The 21,803-nt window shown below is 46.7% G+C and overlaps 2 protein-coding genes across 6 annotated transcripts in view; both read left to right on the forward strand.

The window, feature by feature from the left end:
- RALGPS1 (Ral GEF with PH domain and SH3 binding motif 1) overlaps nt 1-13,654 on the forward strand; it is a 210,599-nt gene extending 196,945 nt beyond the window's left edge. For both annotated transcript variants that reach the window (XM_019541064.1, XM_019541066.1), the window contains 7 exons: nt 1,460-1,511; nt 5,865-5,945; nt 8,738-8,843; nt 9,796-9,888; nt 10,044-10,149; nt 11,229-11,320; nt 11,865-13,654. In XM_019541064.1, coding sequence (XP_019396609.1) covers nt 1,460-1,511; nt 5,865-5,945; nt 8,738-8,843; nt 9,796-9,888; nt 10,044-10,149; nt 11,229-11,320; nt 11,865-11,894 — 560 coding nt within the window. In that variant the 3' untranslated portion in view covers nt 11,895-13,654. The remainder of the gene's footprint in view (nt 1-1,459; nt 1,512-5,864; nt 5,946-8,737; nt 8,844-9,795; nt 9,889-10,043; nt 10,150-11,228; nt 11,321-11,864) is intronic.
- Nucleotides 13,655-18,447: 4,793 nt separating this feature from the next.
- LOC109314093 overlaps nt 18,448-21,803 on the forward strand; it is a 30,075-nt gene continuing 26,719 nt past the window's right edge. For 2 of the 4 annotated variants that reach the window (XR_002102216.1, XR_002102219.1), the window contains exon 1: nt 19,736-20,320. The gene's annotated coding sequence lies outside the window, so the exon portion shown is untranslated. Of the gene's footprint in view, nt 19,430-19,735; nt 20,321-21,803 lie in introns of those variants that run through there. The other 2 variants (XR_002102217.1, XM_019541069.1) reach the window with 2 other exon arrangements.

The raw sequence follows: 21,803 nt of genomic DNA on the forward strand, positions 1-21,803 counted from the left end.
GTTTAAGAGAAGGCTAGATGCACATCTTGCTGGGGTTGTTTGACCCTAGTACTCTTTCCTGCCATGGCAGGGGGTCGGACTGGATGATCTGCTCAGGTCCCTTCCGACCCTAGAAACAATGAAACTATCTAATGCAACCCCTTGCCCAGGGAAGGGTTGTCCCTGGCTAAAACCTTGTCTAACCTTCTCTTAAAAACTTCCCCCGTGGGAGAGACTGCACTCCCCACCACCCCACCCTGATCTGTTCAGTGCTGAACCATCCTCAGAGTAATTTCCATCTAACATCCACCCTAATTCATCTCGTCTACATTAATGAGTATGGCCTGCTAGTTGAGTCCCAGTTCAGGTTTGTGAGAACAGTCAGTGGAAGCAGAAGCTGAAAAGTTATTCTTTTTCAACTGACTTCTTCACTGTGCTGCTGCAGAAGGTTTAAGCTTGCTGTTGGTGGGCACAGTCCCAGATTCACTTGCCAAGCCACCTCATGACCACATCAAACTGGAAGTCTGTATTGTTTCAGCCAGAGGCTAAATCATCAAACTCTGCTTACCTCCACTTGCAGGTTTGCTAGTAGCAAGGAACTCTGACTGGTGTGAAACTTTATCTGGGTCAATAGGACTCTGCAGAAGAGAGAGAGTGGTGTCAGCAGGGTCTTGCAGTAGTGAGTGCATCACAAATAATCTGTAGGGTTGGCGATAGAAAGTCACTTTCTTATGTGACCTAGCCTGTCTGTATAGTAGAGAGGAGACTGAAGGACTTTCACTCAAGCAATAAGATCTTGAAACTAGAATTATTTCTAAGTTCTTGACCAAAAGATAAATGTGGGGTGGAGAGACAGATTTTCTGGAATATACTAAACATTAGCAGCTCAGCCATGGACAGGTGGGGCCTGTTTCTGTATATGTATCTCAGTCACCGGGCTCTGCCAGGCTAGGTACAAGAGAGGAGTGATTTAAGGGGGCCAGAGCTGTAAATGGGCTCTGGCTAATTTGCAGTGCCTCAAGTAAGTACATATGGCTTGAGCATCCTCCCCGTTATACACTCTGCCAGCTGATAGAAAGAAAGCCGTGGTCTTGCCTCCTAGAACTGCGTTATAATGCTTGTTTACATGTTGGGGTCTTGAAAATATCAAAAGTCACTTTGCAGGCCTGATTGGATTTGTCTCCTGGCAGCTTGGAGGTTCTGAAAGGAAAAGTAAAAAAGGAACGTATTGAAATTTCTGATATTTAAAACACAGCAGCAGCAGCCACCTTGTTCATCAAAACTGCATTGTAAATGGAAAGGAGCTTGCAAGCTTCTTCCTGTGTCAGATTTTATCTTCATCTTGAAAGTTTGCATTCACTAAGACGTAGCTCAAATATTACATGATAGCGTGGGAACTGCACAATTTTCCAAGGAATCCAGGTTCTTGGATTTTAAATTTCCTTAACCAATTCACTTACCTGTATTCATCCTTTTCTAGGTAGTAGTGAAAGCTCAGAATTTAGTGAGGAGCTGTCTTCGGGGCTTGAAAGGTGAGTTATAACTCATTGTCTTCACATCACGTGGAATTACAGTTTATGTAGGTGCTAATACGCTGTTTTGCAACTGCCAGAATTGGGATATTTCAATAATGTGAAAATGTCTGAAACAAGAAATTCTGTATCAAATGATTGATCCACTAATTTTAGAAACAGACAGCCTTTGGAACAAATGCAACCTAAGTGTCATAATTTAGTCTGAGATTATTCAAAATTGAAGTCATGGTCAGTAAGGGGAAGCAGGGAGAGCAGATTCTGTTCCTATAACTATCACCTAAGTACTGCTTCATTAGTAAGGCAAAGTGAATGGCTCAGAAGGGCACCTCAGAAGTCCTGACAGAGGCAGCCAGCTGCATCCCTTCCCTGAGCTGACAAAGCTCCACCTTGAAACCCCCAGGGCTTTAGCCCCCAGAGCTGCTGCTGGAAGCTGTTCCAGATTATTACCCTTAGAGGGATGAGGGCACCTGTTATCAAAGTGGGAGCATGTCTACATGGAGCATGGCAACCATTGCAGGGACAGCCCCAAGCCACCTCTGCATGTGCTGGTTTCTCAACCAGAAACAGGACAGGCATGTTCGCACAGTGTTGAACTGGAGCTAATCAATCCTGTGTCTCAGCAGAGCTAATTAATGCAAGTGCCAAGCCATACAAACATAGCTATCTTGTATCTGGCTGTGGAGCCTGCTCTTGCGGAAGAAATGCTTCCTTGCGCCATACAGATCTGCCATACGATATCTAGAAGTGCATGTGAACATGTCTGATAGAAAAAGGCTCTGTAATTTAGCAAACCAAAGCAATCTGAGATTGAGTGACTGGAAAGTGAAATTTGGCAGAAGAGTACCATGTGTCTTGGTAACACTGCAAAGGGAATCAATCTGAAACATTTTACCAACAACAGGGGCTGCTGCTTCACTCAGGCCTTTCAGTCAAGCCTGGAAGTCTTTCTGAAGCAACCTGCTGTAGTGTGAATCAAGTGGTGAAGTTCCTTGGTCTGTGTCAGGCCAGAGGTGAAGCCAGATGTTCATCATAGTCCCTTCCTGGTCATACAGTCTGTGAGGCCCAAGCTCTGGGCCTGCTGCTCAGCTCATCATGCCAGAATACACCGGCTTGTCGAAACAGAGAGACAACGCAAGAGGACTTTGCCCGGTTGCACTGCACAGCAAAATTCTCCCTCGGGATTGCAGTGAGAATAGGAAATGTTACAATTGGAGCCTGTGCCATGAATGTGTAATAACCAGTCTGAATAACCAGACGTGGTGCATACCAGGAACATTTTCCTGACTCTGTCCGAGCAGGCACTTAGTTCCTTTCCACCTCTGCCTTCCCATTCTTCTTCACAAGAAATATCAATGAGTGGGGGCAGCACATCTGCTTTGCTTCTCCCATACCTTGGCTGGGAAGGCGGGGGGCAGAAAAGAGATTGTCCTGTTATTTGCAGGACTTTCTGAATTCACATAATTAAAGCACGATTATCAATAAACCTCATCATCATTATATTGGGGCCGTTGCCTAATTCTAGTATACACAAAGGCAAACCATGCAGGCATGTAGTTGTTTCCCTGAATCCTCATATCCAAACAGTACTCTTAGTGGTAAATGAAAGTAAATATGCATAAAAATCAAGATCACACTAGTTTTGAAAAGTATAAAAGGCGATGGGTAAGACGCCCAGCTCCAGCTATTCTTGAAACTCTACAAATAGGAAAGAGATTATAAGAAGTTTGGTCTGCGGAGAACTAACTCATATGTAAGCTACTACTGAAATTCATCTCCCTCCATTTTATATTGAGAAGGAACATTCATTGCGACATGCAGACAGGATTGTTTTTGAAGAGTAACATATGCTTTAAAATGCAAGCACCTTTTCTTGAGGAAATGAATGTAATGTTTATTTATTCTAGTAGACTGGCTTAACAGTCCAAAGGTTGGTTTATTTTGAATTCTCTGTAAAGTGAATTGTTAATTTAACACTCTAGAATCTGTTCCAAACTGTCATTGTTGAAAGCATCACACTAGCATTTCCCTTCTGACTTGAGCTAGCTACATTTTTTGGACAGCTATTTTATTTTCTTATGAATGCAGTGTTGAAATGACCAAAACTATTCACACATTTGAGTTAAACTCAGTAAATAATTTGGACCAAAATTGGAAAAAATAATTTAGTCAAATTAAAAATTCTTTGTTTCAGTATTTTTAACTGGTACATTTTTACTTCTCAGTTAGAAATGATCTTTTGTTTTATAGCTTAGTTTATTTTAATATAAGCAGGAGATGGGGCCACCTGAGCCATAAACTGTAAACATTTCATTTTGGGTCAAATGGAATGTTTATTCACCCTGGGAAAAATTGTTATAGTTTGGGATTCTTGTCTTTAACTTTGGCATGAAAAAACCTTGATATTTTGCATTTTAGGTGAATGAAGGGAAAAAGGTTTCCAGTTTTTTAGTATATCGAATAAACTGAAAAATCAATTATTTGCACAGCTCTCCTGGTGAAGCTGCATTACTACAGAGTTACGGGTAGCGTATCTACTAGGGCTTCCAATGAGTGTGACTTGTCATTGCTGCAAGTAGCCTCGGCTATAAACTAGCCACTTCAGTGCAGTGCAGAATACAAAACCCAGCAGTCTAGACAGGCTTCTGCTTGGTGAACTATGAGTGAACTCCCAAAATGACTACTGTAGATGCAGATGAGTCTCAGGTATTTATATCAGTACAGGGCAGCAGTGCATGCGTGCGTGTGTGCAAGAAGGATCCCTAGCATGTGCCTTCCAAGGCCGACTGTATTGCACCACACCTATAAAATAGCAGACTTCGTTTTACTGTTTATTCCATTTTCTTTAAACTGTCCTATAAAAATTTACATTATTCTCAAAAATCTCCATGAGAAGAACATGAAAGATTGGAATTAAGGTCTCCTTTGTGTATTTAACTTGCCCTTTGTGTAACTGACTTGTATAACCAGCTGTAGGGTTAATTCTTAGAAGGACAATGTTCCTCTAGTTATACACGCCCAGTTTTCTGTTGAATGGGGCTCATGGTTGGCTTAATAAGAGGAAGCGTCCTAGGTGTTTATACTACAGTGATGCAGACCACAGGGAACGTGCATTTGACATGACAAATCTCCTCTGTCGTGGCTTAAAAGAGCTTAGAACCTTCACGTTCTGCAGATCATAAGCTCAGCTAAGGAAATGTCGTTCCTAAATTTGAAAGAGCTTGGGCTTCTGCCAAAACCTTTTGCCTTCTGCCTGGGTGCTGTGCTTTTAGAAGTAATCTCAACCGTGGATTAACATGCAGTTATAGGAGGAAGGTAATATCAGAACCCAGACAGACACAAAATGTTGTGATCACAAGTGACTGAAATGATGCCAAACATATTAAATATCCCAACAGGATATTTAATATTGATTTAAATCCTAGTCATAAATGTTAATGTATATATATATTTTTTTAAACAACAAACCTTATAATCAGAGCTCATGTGTGCTCCTGAGCTGATTTGGAGTTGCTTGCTTTCAGTACAGATGGTACAGGAGCACTGAATACAAGGAACCAGTTTCCAGCTCTCAGATAAGATGTTGCAGGAAGTCTGGGTTGTTTCCTGGTTTATGCTAGATACAGAAGCTAAAATGACTAAATCCCCTGACCACTTGGTGCCCAGTCATTTCAGAACTCTTGCAAGATATCCTCCCCCAAGTTTATAATGCTTTTCAGGCAGAAGCAGTAAGGGTCCCCAGTTATACATTTCATACGTGTCCAAAGTACTCCTTATGAACTGCCACCTCACTAGGTATCACTGAGCTATACCATTTCAAGGATGGCATATAGTCACATAGCAGCTGAGGTGTCCTAAATAACATAACTGTGACATATACCTGTATATGTCTCATTGCTTGTATCATTACAAAAATGAAATATAAAGGAACACATGGATAACACAGAGCAGTCTGGGATGGTAGCTTCTTAGACATAAAAGCAGAAATACGTCCAGGTAAAAGGAAATGTACAGTCTGAGCAATGGACAACAGCTTTACAAACTTGTTGGCACGGAATTATTTTCCATTCTTAAATGTCAGCTGCATCTGCCATGTTAAATCCCAGCCTGCGTCTGACTCTGTTGGTCCATTCACATAGATTTGCTCCCATAAACACATTCTGAACTTACAGATGGGGGAAATAATGTGCTTCTTTTTTTAAATTGAAGATATGCAACTGAAATGTTTTCCATTCCCGAGGTGTGCTGCTGTCCATAGAGCATTGTTCCCTCTGTCTGTGTCACATGCGACTTTGGTGGTGCTTTCCATAGCGTTGTTATTAGAAAAGAACTCACGTTTGAATTTCCGCGCAGGGGTCGGCTGTACGCCACGCTGGGGCCCAACTGGCGGGTACCGATTCGGAGTTCTCCGCGAAGTCGAAGCTGTGTCTACAGGTACAGCTGGGTGGCGGGTCTGTTTGTTTGCGTGCAGTCATGAATTCTCATTTGTATCTTTGTGTTTTCCTTCAGGAAACCAAATACAACTTCTCTTTAAAACTGTCATTGTGCGATTGTGGCAACCCTCAGAGGTCTATTTTTCCCTTTCATTTCTGCACAAAGATTCTGGTAATGCTAATAGGAGTCATATCTTCTTATCTAGGGGAAGGAAGGGAGTTTAGGTGCTAAAACTAAAACATATGTCCAGCTTCCATGCTGCAGAACCTGAATGGTTAGGGCTTTTCATGCTATTTCTTCAGCAGGTTTGCCATGAAAATTGGATGCTCTTTTTGCTGAATTTAGCTTTTAGAAAATCATTAATTGCAGAGAGTAATTAAAAGGGTGGGTTTTTGACCCTTTGCTGTCACTATTTCTGATTTAAACTAGAAATACTAATTCCATATTGTCTGGGAAAGTCAGAGAGATTGTAGGCATATCATGCTAATTTTGTACAGGTTTGGCCTCTGGTAGGAGGTATGAAACCAATGCAAAGCAATATGCTAGATGCGCTGTCCCAGCGCCTCTTCATCAATGATGGTTTCCACATGGTGGGTATCTCACAAGTGATTTTTTGATGTCCTCCGTTATAAAGTGAATGTTGCACTTATTTTACAATGCAGCAGGTCAGACTAGATTTCTTTGTTTCCACAATTTATAGTGCCAAAACCACAAGTTTTGTAAGTGCTTCTGTTACCCTGAGTTGTATGGTCCAAGAAGCAAGAGAAATAAAATAGCAAAATGGTAAAATATTGCTTCCATGGAAACAGGTTCAGGCTGTTGAATTTTTTGGGGGAAAAATGCTCCACTTACAGTTTAAAGTGACAAAATGCAAAGTTAGAGCAAGTGCATTGTAATTCTCCCCAAAATGAGCTATTTGAGGGGAGCGGGGCTAGGGGCACTGCCCATATGTCCAGCTCACAAAAGCTTATCCTTATATATATAATTTACTGGCAGTTATCTAGACAGTGCAGATCTACCCTGCCATCTGCTCAGCTTTGCCAGAAGCCAGAATCTTTTTTTGCATTCTGTCAGGATAAAGTTACAAAATCCGTGTTGTCCCATGAACTTCTGAAATACGTTAGCTTCACTGTTTACTCACTGTGTTCACTCACTCACCATTTCCTGTGTTTCCAGTGGTTGGTGCTAGCATCTGACTTTGCAGAAGCAGCCCACAAAAACTGAGCATCGCTTTTCCAGGCTTAAATCACCACAGCCTGACACTGTGGATAATTAATTGAAGCTGTGCAAAGTGGGTAGAAAATGCTACCGGATCATGTTTTAAAACTGTTTTGCAAGGCTGTGAAGAATCAGTCCCACTGTGTAGGGCTCTGTATGCTTCAAAATCCACAGCTGAAGTAGTTGTGTTTCACGGTGGCTAAGTAAACTAGCTGATATAGTATCTCATGGAGTCTAATCCCATATGGTTTAATAGGCAGAGCTGGTAGCAGTGCCTGTAATTAAGGTTGCCCAACAGTTCTCATTACAGGTGTTTTCAGTTGTTTAGAACTTTCCCAAAATTACAGCATTTGAGCAGAAATTTTCCATACCAAATGCATGCCTCTGGCTGACTATTTTTAATTTTCACCCAAAGCAGTTCAGCCATTTTCCAGAACATTATCTGCTTATGTTCCAAAAACTCTACTTTGAAAACTATAGGTTTTGGAGCTGTCCCTGTGAAACTGCCTGGTTTTGGCCTACATACAAAACTTTTAAAAAGTCATGATTCACATGGGTTCAGAAGAAAAGTCTGATTTAAGCAACTTAAAACTCTGATGATTCTGCCTTCATTGGGCATGCTGCAGCCTCCAATAGCTCCTGCATGTGCTCAGACAGAGCATACTGCTGATCCATAGTGTGACAGAGCCTGTACCAGCTGTGGGGGCAGAACAAAATATTCCTGGTAGTGTCTGTCTGCTCCCAGCTCCTCTGGGCTGAGGTGGGGCTGGGTGCTGGAACTAAGAGCAAAGGAGCCTGCTTCTCCTGTGCTTCTCTTCTATCAGTGGCTCCCCAAATCTGGCACCCAGGCAGCATGACATTGGAGGCTGGCTGCTTTGAAGAGAGGGAAGACAAAGATTAAGCTAGGGCCTGGGGACTGGAGGCTAGAACTGGCTGGACAAGCAGAGTGCAACTGGGAGCCAGGGGGAATGGGGCAAACAGATCAGGGGCAGTGCTGGAAGGAAACTGGAACCAAGAGCCAGTATGAAAGGTGGAGAAAATAAACCTGGCAAGGAACTGAGGGGCAGAATGAGGACTGGGACTGGCTGTGCAGGGAGAGGTTGAGACAAGCAGCGGAGAGATGATGGTGGAGAAACTGAGACTGGAGCAGGAGATGGCAGCTGGGAAGTGGTTGTGGGAAAGGCCAACACATATTGGTGAACTGCTGTATAGTATTGCTGGAACAGAACTGCATGGGCTGGGTGTTTGTGTCCCCACATGCAAGTGTACGTGAGTGTGCTATGCACAGTAACAGTACGATCCCGAGCTTCAGGTCTTCTGGGTAAATGTTCCCTGTTTCTGGATTGATTACCATGTGCCTGTAGCTCAGCATAGCATGGCGCTTCCAGGGTTTCTCCAGGCTTCTGCAGTACACCGCCAGTTTTAGACGTACTGGTTCTGGTTGTTTAGATATTTCTGAAAAGCAGGTGTCCCCAGACCAAGTTGTTGGATGATGCTGTGTACACCAGCCAGTGCCAGGGAAAACAACTTATTCTGCTGTCTGCTCACCTCAGTGCATGCCATGTGTGTCTCAGCCCAACAGGAGCCTGCAGCTGCGTGATAGGGACGTCCACAGGAGTCATTACCATGGAAGGGCCATTGAAGAGGAAAACATTGCTGAAAGAAGGCAAGAAACCTACTGTAAGTTGGACCTTCACAGTGATCCTACATTGATAACGGCTGTGCTGGCTCCAGACTGCAGTGCTGGGCCAGGTCAGGCAGCACAGTAAATTTTCTCCAGGAAGCAGGCCACTGTGTTGTTTCTCTGCTCTGCTGCAAAACCACTTGCTGTTCAAGAGTGAGAGCCAGATTTTTTCCCCTTCCCCCAGTGCTTGCTATGCAGCTGGTCTCTCTGAGAGGCTGGTAGTGACACTGCTGGGCCAGGACACAAGGGCCAGAGGCCAGCAGCTCTCTGTAACATCAGCTGGCTAGGGCTTGTTAGCATCCATGGCTATAGGATCCTTCTCCTTGGTGGGGACCAAGGGCTTGTGTCTCAGTGAAGCAGGACAGACTGGCTCTCAGGAGGCTCATGGAGGACCCCAGGGATCTGGCCCTCTCCACCCAAGCACTCAGGCCCTTCACATGCCTAAATTCAAGGGACTCTTCCCTGGTCCTTGTTTGTGGGGAGCAGGAGAAAATAATGCAGTGGAAACTAAGCAGACTCCAGTCTTAGAAGTTTTCAGATTGCCTTGGATGCTTACAGGGTTTTGTGTGCAACACTCAGGGCTACGCCTAGGTCTGAAGAACTGTAGAATAGCTGCATGATAAATTAAATTGGTCAGACTGCAGAAGGCATCAGCTGTGTCCAGGTGAGGGCAGCACAGCACCCTGCTCTGAAATGATCAGTCCAGGGATTTCTGTCAAAAGACAGCTGGACAGTCTGGGTTTTCTTTGCTCCTTCAGGCAGTCTTACAACCACCAACATGGAGGGAACAATGCTGAAGTACTCGGGCAGAGACTCAGGCCCTAGCAGTCTCCACCCCAAAACTCCTGCCCTTTGTATAGGCAATCCTCCTGGTGCTTCATAGTTTGCTGACATTCAGAGTATCTAAGCACACTAATACTTCCTCCCATTTCCTCCTTCCTTATTCAGCTCTCCTCATGGACTAGATACTGGGTTACACTCTCAGGATCAACCCTTCTTTACTTCGGAGCAAAGTCATTAAGAGGCACAGAAAGAAAACATGTAAGTAAAGAAACACAAAATTTGTTCTAGGGAGTACTACTAGGAGAGTGCATTTGAGCAGACATGGTTGTCCCCAGCTGGCATATCGACCTGCAGTCCACCCAGTGCCTAACTGCACAACTGCTAATTCCATCACTTTTGTCTGCCTCTTTCAGTATAAATCTACCCCTGGTAAAAAAGTCTCTATTGTGGGCTGGATGGTGGCACTGCCTGATGATCCTGAACACCCGGATATTTTCCAGCTCAACTACCCTGATAAAGGTAGTGCTCTGTGATGTCCCTTCTGTGCGTTACACACTAGTGGCAGGGATTGGAGCAATAGCTTTTGATGCACTTTTAGTTTACAGTATTTGCAATATGCCACACTGGAAAATAAAGAAGCAGATATTCAAAGGGAGACACAAGGGTGCTCTGGTGAGGTCCTGTTGATGGTGCAGAAATGACTTGCCAGCATGAAGCCACAGCATGTCACTGCTGCCAGCATTGCCCATTCTCTGCAGGTCTGTAGTTTTCATGTGGTTCTTCAGTAAGTCACCCACCAAGAGAGGCTTACATGACCTCTGAATCAGCAGTTCCCAAAGGTGGAGTGGTGTCCCTGCAGGTAGTTGTGAAGGTATGAATGGGGTCATGAGCCCCATTGTGGCTCTTGTTCCCTCAGGCCCACAGTTACCCCCAGTGTATGCAGTTAACAGAGGGCAGGGCTTTACTGCCCCTCAGCTGCTCTGTGGTGTCTGCCCCATGCCTCCCCCCTGCTACTCAGCTGGGGCAGCTCATGCCTGAGTGAAGCAGGGCTAAATCTCCAGAGTCTGAATCCCCTGACCTGTTCTGCTTGCGTGCAGCATAAAGGGAGTGGATTCTGTCTCTGACTTGCAGAGGAGCTTTGGGGAGGAGCAGTGCAGATGACTGACAAAACTGATAAAGGCCTGTCAAAGGAGATGGGTTCACAAACAATGGGTGCATCCCTGAAAACAGCCCAGATGGTGGGCCTGGATGCACTGGGGAAGTGAAACCAGGCACCCCATGAATTAGGTCAGACTGGATGCCCAGACTGGTGTCTTTGATTATACCTCAGTTTTATGTGGCCCCACTATCCATGTGTTCATCAAGTGTGTTGCATGTCCCTGCTCTCCCACCTCTCACCCAGAGGCTGTTGGGCACATGCTCCCCCGGGCCCGCCTTATCTCAAGGGCTTGCTGTGGAAACTAGGAGTTCCAGGCATTTGAGACCCAGATGGATGCATTTACTTAAACTCTTGTCTTCTGTGCTGACAGGTTATAATTTAGTGAAAGTGCACATCTGTCAGTCACAAACTTAGGGTTCTGATTTCTTTAATTTTGTAGGCAATGTTTACAAGTTTCAGACTGGTTCAAGGTTTCATGCAATACTGTGGCACAAGCATTTGGATGATGCCTGCAAAAGCAACAGGCCTCAGGTAAAGCTATTAATATCTGTTTTCCGCCCCATCTCTCTCTCTCCCAAGTTCCAGGAAGCCCCTGCCCATGGGGGTGCCTCCCTCCAGCCCATGTGTGAGCCTTGTGGCTGCACAAAGAGGCACATCAAGTTATTTTCACAACAGTTCATCTTGCTCATTGACCAAAGTGGGACAAGTGAGATTCCACATTCTGGGACATCTGCAGAAATCTCTGGCAGGGGTGAGTTTCTGCCAGTCTGGCTATGAGCTGTGGTGGTTGAGGTGTGATGTGAGGCCTCCCTTGCTTCCCCACACTGAGCACAGCAACTCCTTAGTGTGCACTGAACAAGGAGGGTCACCTGAGAGCCTGGGGCTCCTTCCCAGGTTGTAGGGCAGTGCCCTGTGCCTATGTTGCAGGTCAGCCCCAAGCAGAGCTGGTTCTGGGGTCAGTCATGCTGTCAGCACCTGGCAGTACATGCAGCGTGGAGTAGGTTGACACCATTTCTCATTGTCATGAGCAGGGCCTGGAGTCCTCCACTGCTGACTGACTTGGATTCTCTTCCAGGTACCTGCCAACCTTATGTCATTCGAGTAACTCACTCTAGTCTGTTGTGCGACGTCAAGTGCCAAACTGCAGGAGGGGATGGTCGTTCTGTGAGGTGGCGGCAGTCCCTGAAGTGAGCCAGCTGCCCGTTCTGCACTTTCCTATGTAACTTGAAAGGGATTTGGACACAGCTTTTGCAAGCAGAGGAAGTGAATGTTGTCCTTAGGACCAGATATAGTCTCATGCACTGAACAGAAGTAGAGTTTAGACAGACTGAAGATAAGTCCTGATCTGAGGACCCTCAAGCCCTTGACTTTAACCCTGTGGTCACAGACTGCCCTGGACTAATGTTTGACCACAGACTGTGCATCACATCTTCTGCCTATTCTTTTTTTAGACTGTTCTTTTTATTGTTGAGCTGCTTTATGTGACTGAAGAACATTTAGCCCATGTTGGGTTTCCAATTCTTTCTAATGCACAAAACGATTGACAGTGTTAACTTGCTGCAAAGTGTCAGTTAGAATAGAACATTGTGAAACAACATTTTTATAACCTAAGTGCACTGAGTTGCTTGGCAATGTGGCTGCCTCAAATTTTGTATCAAATCTCTGGACGATTCTGCTGTTCACATTTGACCTATTTGGGAAATGTGTATTTTGGCACAGGATAATTGACTAAACCTAGTGTTTCTTTTGTTTGATTGTGCTGCTTTTAAGTATAATTTTGAGGAATGCCCAGACAAGTGATGGGTCCACTGCTATTTAAATTCACTTTGTGTTGAAGCCTTTCCTGGGCTTTCTTACTAGTGCTGTAATTGCCTGCAGATGTGTTTTGCTTCCTTTTATTCTGGTGCTGTTCATCTGAGGTCTCTAGTTCCATGGATGCAGCAGTTCAAGTCTTCTGAATTGCATGGTACTAAGCATCCCCCGGGGGATGCCCCCCATCTCCACACTGACACTGCATGCCTGCATCAGTGGCATGCAGAACCCAGGCAGTGGTACCTGTTGTCGTGAAGCCCTCTGGTCTTCTGAAGGGATGATGGAGATGAGAGCAAAGCAGGGCAGAGGGACAGTGAAGCAGCTGCCAGGGTGTGGAGTCCCCCAAGCCAGTGTCCTGAAAAGAGAAAGCAAACTGAAATTCTCAAGAACCTTCTTTCCTAGAAAAACCCTCCTCACGTCAGGGCTTTCCCTGCATGTGCCCGGACACTCGCCTGCTGGTCAGAGCCTTCTGCTGTTTCCATTTAGAGCTCAGCCCGTTTTCCAACACTTGCCATTTCTGCTGCAGGAAGTAAGTGTTCAGGCCATGCTGGACAGGGACCAAGGTAAAAGTCATTGCACAAATCCTCCATCCTGCACTTGGCTGGGCTTTCAAATGTTCCTGATCCCTGGTGCCCTGCAGCTCCCCATGAACGGGCTGAGATTGTGAGTTGGGTGGGAGAATCCTGAAAGCCACCATCATCACCTTGTATGATGATAGTGGGCAATCAGAGGTAATCCTGGGTGAACAAAGCCCAGTGTTAGAACAAATGCTGTGTCATGGGGTTACTCTACTGATATCACACAATCATGATTTTTGGGCAGCTTTTATTTTAGATGTGCTTCTCTTACAAAAATCGTATTTATAATGTTGAATTTCATGATGTCTATTGACTATAAAGTATTATTTTGTTTTAACCAACAGCATTATCATCCTGAGAATTAAACATACCTGAACAGCTTTTGAAGAAAAGCGGCTCCTAGTAGCTCCTGTGTGGACAGATAGGATGGGTGTAAGGACTCGCACAGATCTGGGCATAAGTAATCTATGAGGCTTCAAGAGATGCCAGAGCTGGAGGAGTGGCAAAAACAGTAGTTTTTTGCCATTTCAGAAACTTCCTGTAAGAGGGAGCTGTTAACCCAGCAGCTGCTGTCCACCCAAGAGTAGGGCTGCCGACAAAGTAAGCTCTAACAGAAGATTTTTAAGGAAGACGAGGGTGAGGCCCTGTCCCCAGCGTGTCACTGCTTATGGACCATTTGTGAATTATTCTCCTAGACAAGGATGTTTGGATGGCTGCAGTGAGCTACACATTAGAACTGTTCGTGGGAGCGTGGGCATTGCTAGACAGCGAACGTGTAGCAGAATATGTTTGTTACAGGGCGTGCGCTTACGTATCAGACGTATCTAAGAAATCAGCAGCGTTCTGTGACTGCACTGTTATCATGTTTAGTTCTGTCTTAAGCCCAGAACCTTAAGACTAGGGACAGAAATTACACACAAACCAGTGTAAGTGATCGGAAACCAGTTTAGATCTGTAACACAGCAGAAGTTCAGTGCGCATAAGCCTCTTTCAAAATGGCTGAAACTGGTTTAAGATAAACCTGGATGGATGTAGCATCAGACTTAATTGATTTAGGTTAAATCGGTTTATTGACCTTCTGTCCCAGATCCCCTCCAGATTCAGGTTAACTCACTGTCTGCCAGCATCCCAGGTTGCTTTGCACCTTCCCAGCAAACCCCACCTTGCAGGGTGGGCGGGCTAGCCTTGGCCCAATCTGTTTGCTTCAGCCCAGCAGGGAGGTGTGCTTTAGCGCCCCCCAGCTTCTGGCCTGGGCCACAGCAGCATGTGGCTGCATTTCCAGAATCCAAAGTGAATGTCTGTTCACTTGCTTATCAGTTCGACCTGTGTAGGTTAGGCTAACCTGCAAAGGTTCATTCTATTCCATCCCAGGCTTCTTGACTGTCTGTACTTAGCCTAAAAATCCTCACCCTTCACTAACTCACCACCCACTAGTAAAGCAAAGCTGTCCATGACCCTGACCTGTCCTTGCATTGCTGGAATTAAGTCAGATCCAGAACGTACTGCTACATGGAGTTTGGTGGCTACTTCTCAACTGTGTTTAAATACAGTACCTCTTCCCTTTTGCATAGTAAACATGGGTCTTAACTATCCTAAAGGATATCGTTTTGCTAAAGGCTTTTGGAGCGTCTGGGTTTACAGTGAGGAGAGGTCCACCCAGTACAATGTCTTTGGAAGGTGGGTTATAAAGAACCAAACTGTTATCTTGAATAAATAGCCATTCAGTGGTCAGAGGCAATGAAAGCTGCTTGTGACATAATGCAGAACTCAAAGAGGGACCGATAAATGCATAGCCAGCAGTCAACTCCTACAAGACTGGTACTTCCAGGCTGCCTAATAAACGAGTGTGTAGAAGGATGAGGACAGCATACGTGTAGATAAACTCTCCCCTCAGGCAGCCAGGATTAAAATACACATTACCCATAGCAACAAAATGTGCAAACAGGAGTTGCAACATTAGCTTTTTGAAGCCAGCAAATTCTAATGGCTCAGCATGAGTTCAGAAACCAGCTTGCACAGAAGGGATATTATATTAATGCATGGATGAGACCCTAACAGCTAAACCTACCCTGTCCTAATCTTTTAGCCTAATGTAGGCAATGCCCCAGTGCAGGTTCCTGGTTCACAAACAATACAGAAATCCTTGCCGTAAGCATCTGACACGTGCCCAAGTGCCACACTGAAAAGAGACCAGTTTGGTCACTGTTAGGGCGTTCAGAGAGGACATGCCTTGCAGGGCACTGTGACCATTGTGATGTGGCTGCCTGCTGTCTGATGAGGTAAAAAGGTTCACAGTGGCATAATACTACAGGAATGTTAATGGTAGCCTGTCCAGGCTCAAATGAATTCTTATTAAATATAAATAAAGCGTTAGTGCTATAATTAGCTACTGTTTTTTTCTTTTTAGCGCTCAGTATCTGGCACCCTTACTGTGAATTGAAAGCTGCCGCTGAAGTAATAGGCATTGGTACTGATTAAAATATCACCTCTATGAAAGGGTATCACAAACCAGGCAAGTGGCATCAATCAAACAAGGAAGCTGCAGAAGTTGTGCAGAAAATGGACCTTGGTAGCCATTTCTGAGGTTGAATACGTTCAGATGGAAAATATATATAGGCAATATTATTTATTAATTTATTAGTGTGTGTACTTTAAAGTAATTTAGTGCCAAAATGCATGTTTTCTGAATAGCACTCAATTGAGGCATAGGCAGTAGTTTTCAATTATGATCTATTTGTCACAATACATAGTAAATCAATTTCTATATTTCAGTTTGTTTCGTGTGAAACCTGTTGCACTATTTTTGGCCGTATTTTCCAGCAGCCCACTGCATGCCATTTGTGTACGGACTATTTCTATAATTCTTGTGAATTGTCTCACCCATAATAACCACTGAACTTTTAACCCTTGTGTGGGAGTCTTTAGGTTTTTGGCAAAGTATTTTGTTACCTCAGTCTTGTATCAAGTTGCTGTATTTTTCAGCTTGTTACATTGATAATGATTGTTTCACTAATTAAATACTTTAATGTAAAAAAAAAAAAAAAGGTTGTTTACTTTGATGGACAGATGCATTTGGTTGTGAACTGGACTCTAAACCACACATGCAAAGTATTTGCATCATTAACAATAAATTGTGTTGACAGCAGAAATTAAGGACACAGAAGGAACTGGACCATCTCAGGTCATGCGCATCCATCTGCTGTGTTTGTGATTAAACAATAACATCGTTGGCCAGCAGACTCAAAGGTGAGTAAAGCATGGTCACTTTTAAATCAGATATAACAAGAACAGAATGTTTGGCCCAGGAAGCAAGTCCTTCCAAACTTGCTAAGGGGGACTGACCACAAGATGAACATGAGCCTGCAATGCGATGCTGCAGCTAGTAAAGCGACCAAAACGCTGGCTTGCATCCAGAGGTGCTTCTCAAGCAAATCCCGAGATGTCTTTCTCCCCTTGTACTCGGCCTTGGTGAGGCCGCAGCTGGAGTACTGCGTCCAGTTTTGGGCTCCACAATTCAAAAAGGATGTGGAGAAGCTTGAGAGAGTCCAGAGGAGAGCCACGCTCATGGTCAGAGGTCAGGAAAACAGACCTTACGATGACAGGCTGAGAGCCATGGGACTCTTTAGCCTGGAAAAGCGCAGGCTCAGGGGTGATCTGATGGCCACCTATAAGTTTATCAGGGGTGACCACCAGGATCTGGGGGAACGTCTGTTCACCAGAGCGCCCCAAGGGATGACGAGGTTGAATGGTCACAAACTCCTGCAAGACCGTTTCAGGTTGGACATAAGGAAGAATTTCTTTACTGTCTGAGCCCCCAAGGTCTGGAGCAGCCTGCCATCAGAGGTGGTTCAAGCACCTACATTTGAACACCTTCAAGAGCAAATTGGATGCTTATCTTGCTGGGATCCTATGACCCCAACTGACTTCCTGCCCTTCGGGCAGGGGGCTGGACTCGATCTTCCAAGGTCCCTTCCAGCCCAAATGTCTATGAAATCTATTAAATTGTTCTCCCTCCTTGCCTGCAGTCTGGACCTGAGGCTGCTGTGGTCTGTGCACAAGAGAAGAGATAGGAGCGCCAAAGAGTCTAGCAGGAAGCTTAGGAACCACGGCTAAATTGCATATCAATAGCTTTGCCTTGGCACTGAACAGGAACACCCTGCTCCTGAAACAGATTTTCCTCCCTTTTGCATTTCTCCTCCTGAATCAGCAAACAAGTCACTTCCTGTTGCTTCCTGTTCTGCAGCTGTTGGGTTCAGATATTGAGGGGTACGTGGTGCTCCTGAAAAGTAGATCTTCCCATTGTCAGCAGTCTGGTTGGATGGCACAAGGAAACTTGCCAGGATTTTCCCTGCTGGGCTGGAGGTGACTGCATGGGTCAGATCCACACATAGAGAAATGCTTGCTGAGGTCTAATGTGTCCTGCAGGCTGCCACCATCCCTTGCCTCGCACTTTCCAGACAGCTCCAAGTGCCCACGGTGTTCTTTCAAAGCAGTGCTGCGGAGAGTGCAATGGGGGGAGGCGGCTGCTTTTCCAAAAGGAGTCTTTCCTGAACAGAAGTAGTCTGCTAAAAAGACTGTCCTGGCCTGAAAAACACCTCGGCAACGATGTGTATTGCACAGCTTGTTACCTGCTCTTGATTTGCCAGTGTCTAATTTAGAGACTTGGTAGGAAACTACATGAGCTAGGGAGTCCTAGTGCAGAGAAGGCTGCACAGATTCCCACATCATTGCACTGAAACCAGAAAGGTGATGAGAGTTCAGGCAGCTCCCATGATCTTTGTGCAAGGGATATTTTAAGTCCAGCCTGGAGAAGGAACGTGCAGAAGCACTGGTTACATGAGCTGTGCTCTCAGGAATTCGTTCTGTATTGTGAACCAGCGTCTTGGTGGGAACAGATGTCGCCTTAGGTCTCATTTGTGCCACTATAAAAGTGTTTTAAGTTGTTCCAATATTTATGGCTGCACAGGTGGTGAGCTAATAGACGTCATTACCCTTTGTCTGCCACATCAAAAGAAAACTAGGGGAGCAACAAAAGGAAGTCATAGACTCTCCCAGCAAGGGGAAAGGTAAGGAAGAGAAGCCCCCATCCAAATTGTGCCTGTAGACTGACCTCCCTGCCCCCAACTCAGCGCCACGGGGAAAGAAGAAAAGTTTGGCCTCTGCTATGGAGGATTCAGTGATTGATTTGTGTCACGGTGACTGGGCACTGGAGCCCTGGCACAGGACGCTGGCCTGCTGCCTGGCCCCTCCCTCCCCCTCGGTCTTGGGGCAGCTTTCGTAGGAACAGACTCGCAAGGACGGTACCGAGTGCTGGTGGCTTCCACGTACCCAAGGCTGTTCAACAAAAGGGTCCATGTAATTTGCAAGCTAAGCAACAGCCTTGCTTTGGCGAAAGGTTTTCTACGTGCGCATGGCTAAGGCGGCTTGCAGCCATGTGGCACAAGAAGATGTTCACGAAGGTGTGGCACGCCTCTGCATCATGTCGCTACCCAACAGCTGTTGGACTTGCCACAGGCACGTGGTGACAGGGCAAGACATTGACTGGGTTTCTAAATCTTTTTCCCTGCTGGGCAGGTTTGTCAGCAAGACGTGGCCTGGGGAGGCCGGACAAGAGCCGGGCAGCCCCTGGTGCTATGGGAACCCCTCCCAGGGCTTCCAGCCGACGTCCTGAGGATGCCAAAGCCCTCTCACTGCACTCATCAGCTGTGCACCAGGAACCCCTGCCCCTATAGGACACCTCCTCCTTCCTGAGGATAGTAAAGCATTTGCTGGCCAAGGCTTCAGCCACCCTGCACCCTGTGCTGAGGGGGCATCCGTGGGCTCGCTGCATAGCTCCCTGGCAACTTCTCCAGGGGCTCCCTGAGGAGTGGACTGCTTCTGTTTGCTGCAGGCTGGGATGTTGTAGCCATGCTCACAATGACTTGGCTCTGCAAAAGCCTCCTCCCCACTTCCTTCCTGAAAAGAAGCGCCTGCTCTTTTGAGCAGAACAGTAATATGCTTATCGCAGTAGGAAGGCCTTCACAGCAAACCTGCGCCACAGGGGTGTTACTGTTTGTGGCTTGTGCATTTTGCCTTCTGGTAGAGCTGTTTTATCTTCTTACAGTGCAGCCTGGTCTGGTGAATGTTGCTGCCAAATGACTTTGCAGTGGTGACTGCTTTTAGTGCCGTGGCTGGAACTGGAGTTCCTCGTGCGCCTTCCGGACACCAGGCAGGGTCAGCATGGCTCTGCTGGCCAGTAGCAGCATCTCAGGTACGTGGTCCGGCTGGCGTGGCAGGGGCAGTCAGCAGCTGGAGCCTGTGCAGTTCATGAGGAACATCGCAGTTAAACACCGAGAGGGCAGTTTGTGTCTTAGAACGTTTCTCCTGATGTCTGAACTTTGGAAGTGGAAATAGGGCATCCCTGAACTTATCGTTCCTCTGCTAGGTGTTATGGTATTGTGCCTGTCTTGGGCGCTAGCTTCTTTGCCTGCTCTCCATATCACGCTCCCCATATCAGTCTGTGTCCAGGCCTTCCATCTTTTGCAGTGCCTGTCTCTGAACTGGGATTGTGTTTAGACACGGGAACCAGCGATTAGGATGAAGCAAGCCTGTTCTGGCAGTGGCAATGTAGTGTTCTCATTATTATCTTCTGTACTTCTGTTATGGGTTTAAGCATTTTTTCCCTTCTAGTTGATAAGTAATTTATCTCGTAACTGATTAATGTCCAGCACATTTCTTTGGCTAGTAGGGGCCCCGTCTCAGGTGTGGAAGTCCATCCTGCAGTGTGGCCCACTACTGGCCACTTCCTCTGTTGGGAGTTTGCTGTGCCCCTTGGCTGATCCATGTCCAGGAGCTACTGTCTGCCCTTACACTAGGAACGTGGCTGTATCTCCTGGAGAAGCCATGGGAAGGGGCTTCTCAATGTGGATTTGATGTGGCTCTGTAGTGATGAGCAGCTGGTCACCCCAGCAGAGTAAGTGCCAAGAGACTGCGCTCCCAGTTGTGGGGGGAATGGGCTCATTGAGCCCCCACCCAGCCTTAGGTGGGACACAGCCTGCTTGAGAACCGCAGACCCCTCAGGGTGTGAGCTCTGCCTGGGCGCTCCAGCAGGACACGAGAACAAGTCTGACGAACCTATCAGCCAAGAGCTTCGTTTTTCTTGGTACGTATTAATATTTTTCCCTGGGTAGCAGCCTGATACCTGCATCTGCAAGGGGAGGCTCTGACAGCACGTAGCAGCAGAGCTACATAGACTACACTGGTCAGATGCAGAGCTCACAAGGGAGCGTATGCATTTCCGGCCTGATACAAGCCTGTCTGCTATGTCAGATGTATGTCGAGTCCTCACGGAGCAGGAGGCAGGGCTCCTCTGGAACATGTAACTCTCTGCATCAGCTGCCTGCCTAGTCCAACCCCAGGAGCCCTAAGGAAAGAGACCTTCCGTCTCCTGGGCTAGTCTGAGGGATCAGGCCACGTGGCTTCATGCTGGGAAAGGTACCAGCACTATTGACTGAAGTGCTGTGGTTTGAGAGCCATGGTGACCTCAGAATTAATTCACATGTTGGGACTTAAGTGTATCAGCATTTTATGTAGGTAATGTTCTGCAGGCGTCAGTCCCCTTTCCAGCACCCAGCTGCTTGTTCCCTGGCTGAACCTCGTAGCTGGCTTAGTCTGGACAGCTGGAGAACTGGGTTTAGGGCATAGATGGTACATGAGTCACCAGTGGGGGGGCACAATTCTGCACCACCTCCACCGCCCCTACTGCTGCCAGCAGGCTCTGACTCCGGGCGGACCACACTTGTCACCTGTGCCCTACTTAGGTCGTTACCTGTGCACCAAGGTTGCCTCTTCCCTGGAGGGGCACCGACTTTCCTTGCAGTAAAGAAACGGTACTGCCTGAACTAGCAGAGCCCTGAGGCATGTGAGCAGTGGGAGGGGTGTTTCATAGTTTCACAGTTTCTCGGGTCGGAAGGGACCTGAGCAGATCATCTCGTCCAACCCCCTGCCATGGCAGGAAAGAGTACTGGGGTCAAACAACCCCAGCAAGGTGTTCATCTAACCTCCTCTTAAACACCCCCAAGGTAGGGGCCAGCACCACTTCTCTTGGAAGTTGGTTCCAGCCCCTAGCCGCCCTGACCGTGAAGTCGCGCCCCCTGATATCTAACTTAAACCTGCCCTCTGTCAGCTTGTGACCGCTATTCCTGGTCACTCCTGGCCGTGCTCAGGGGAACAGGGACTCCCCCAACGCCTGCTGATCCCCCCCTGACTAGTTTATAACAGGCCACAAGATCCCCCTCAGCCTTCTCTTGCGGAGGCTGAACAGATTCAGGTCCCGCAGCCTCTCCTCATAGGGCCTGCCCTGCTGCCCCCTGACCATGCGAGTGGCCTCCTCTGGACCCTCTCCATGTTGTCCACATCCCTCCTGCAGTGCGGCGCCCAGAACTGGACGCAGTACTGCAGCTGGGGCCTGACCAGTGCCACATAGACGGGGGGGATCACCTCCCTGGACCTGCTCGAGATGCATCCGTGGATGCACGACAAGGTGTGGTTGGCCTTCCTGACCGCGTCCCCACACTGCCGGCCCATGTTCATCTTGGCATCAGTGATGACCCCCAGATCCTTTTCCGCCTCCGTGCTGACAAGAG

The sequence above is a fragment of the Crocodylus porosus genome, unplaced genomic scaffold (assembly GCF_001723895.1).
Source record: "Crocodylus porosus isolate Cpor-Errol unplaced genomic scaffold, CroPor_comp1, whole genome shotgun sequence".
NCBI classification, from domain to species: Eukaryota; Metazoa; Chordata; order Crocodylia; family Crocodylidae; genus Crocodylus; species Crocodylus porosus.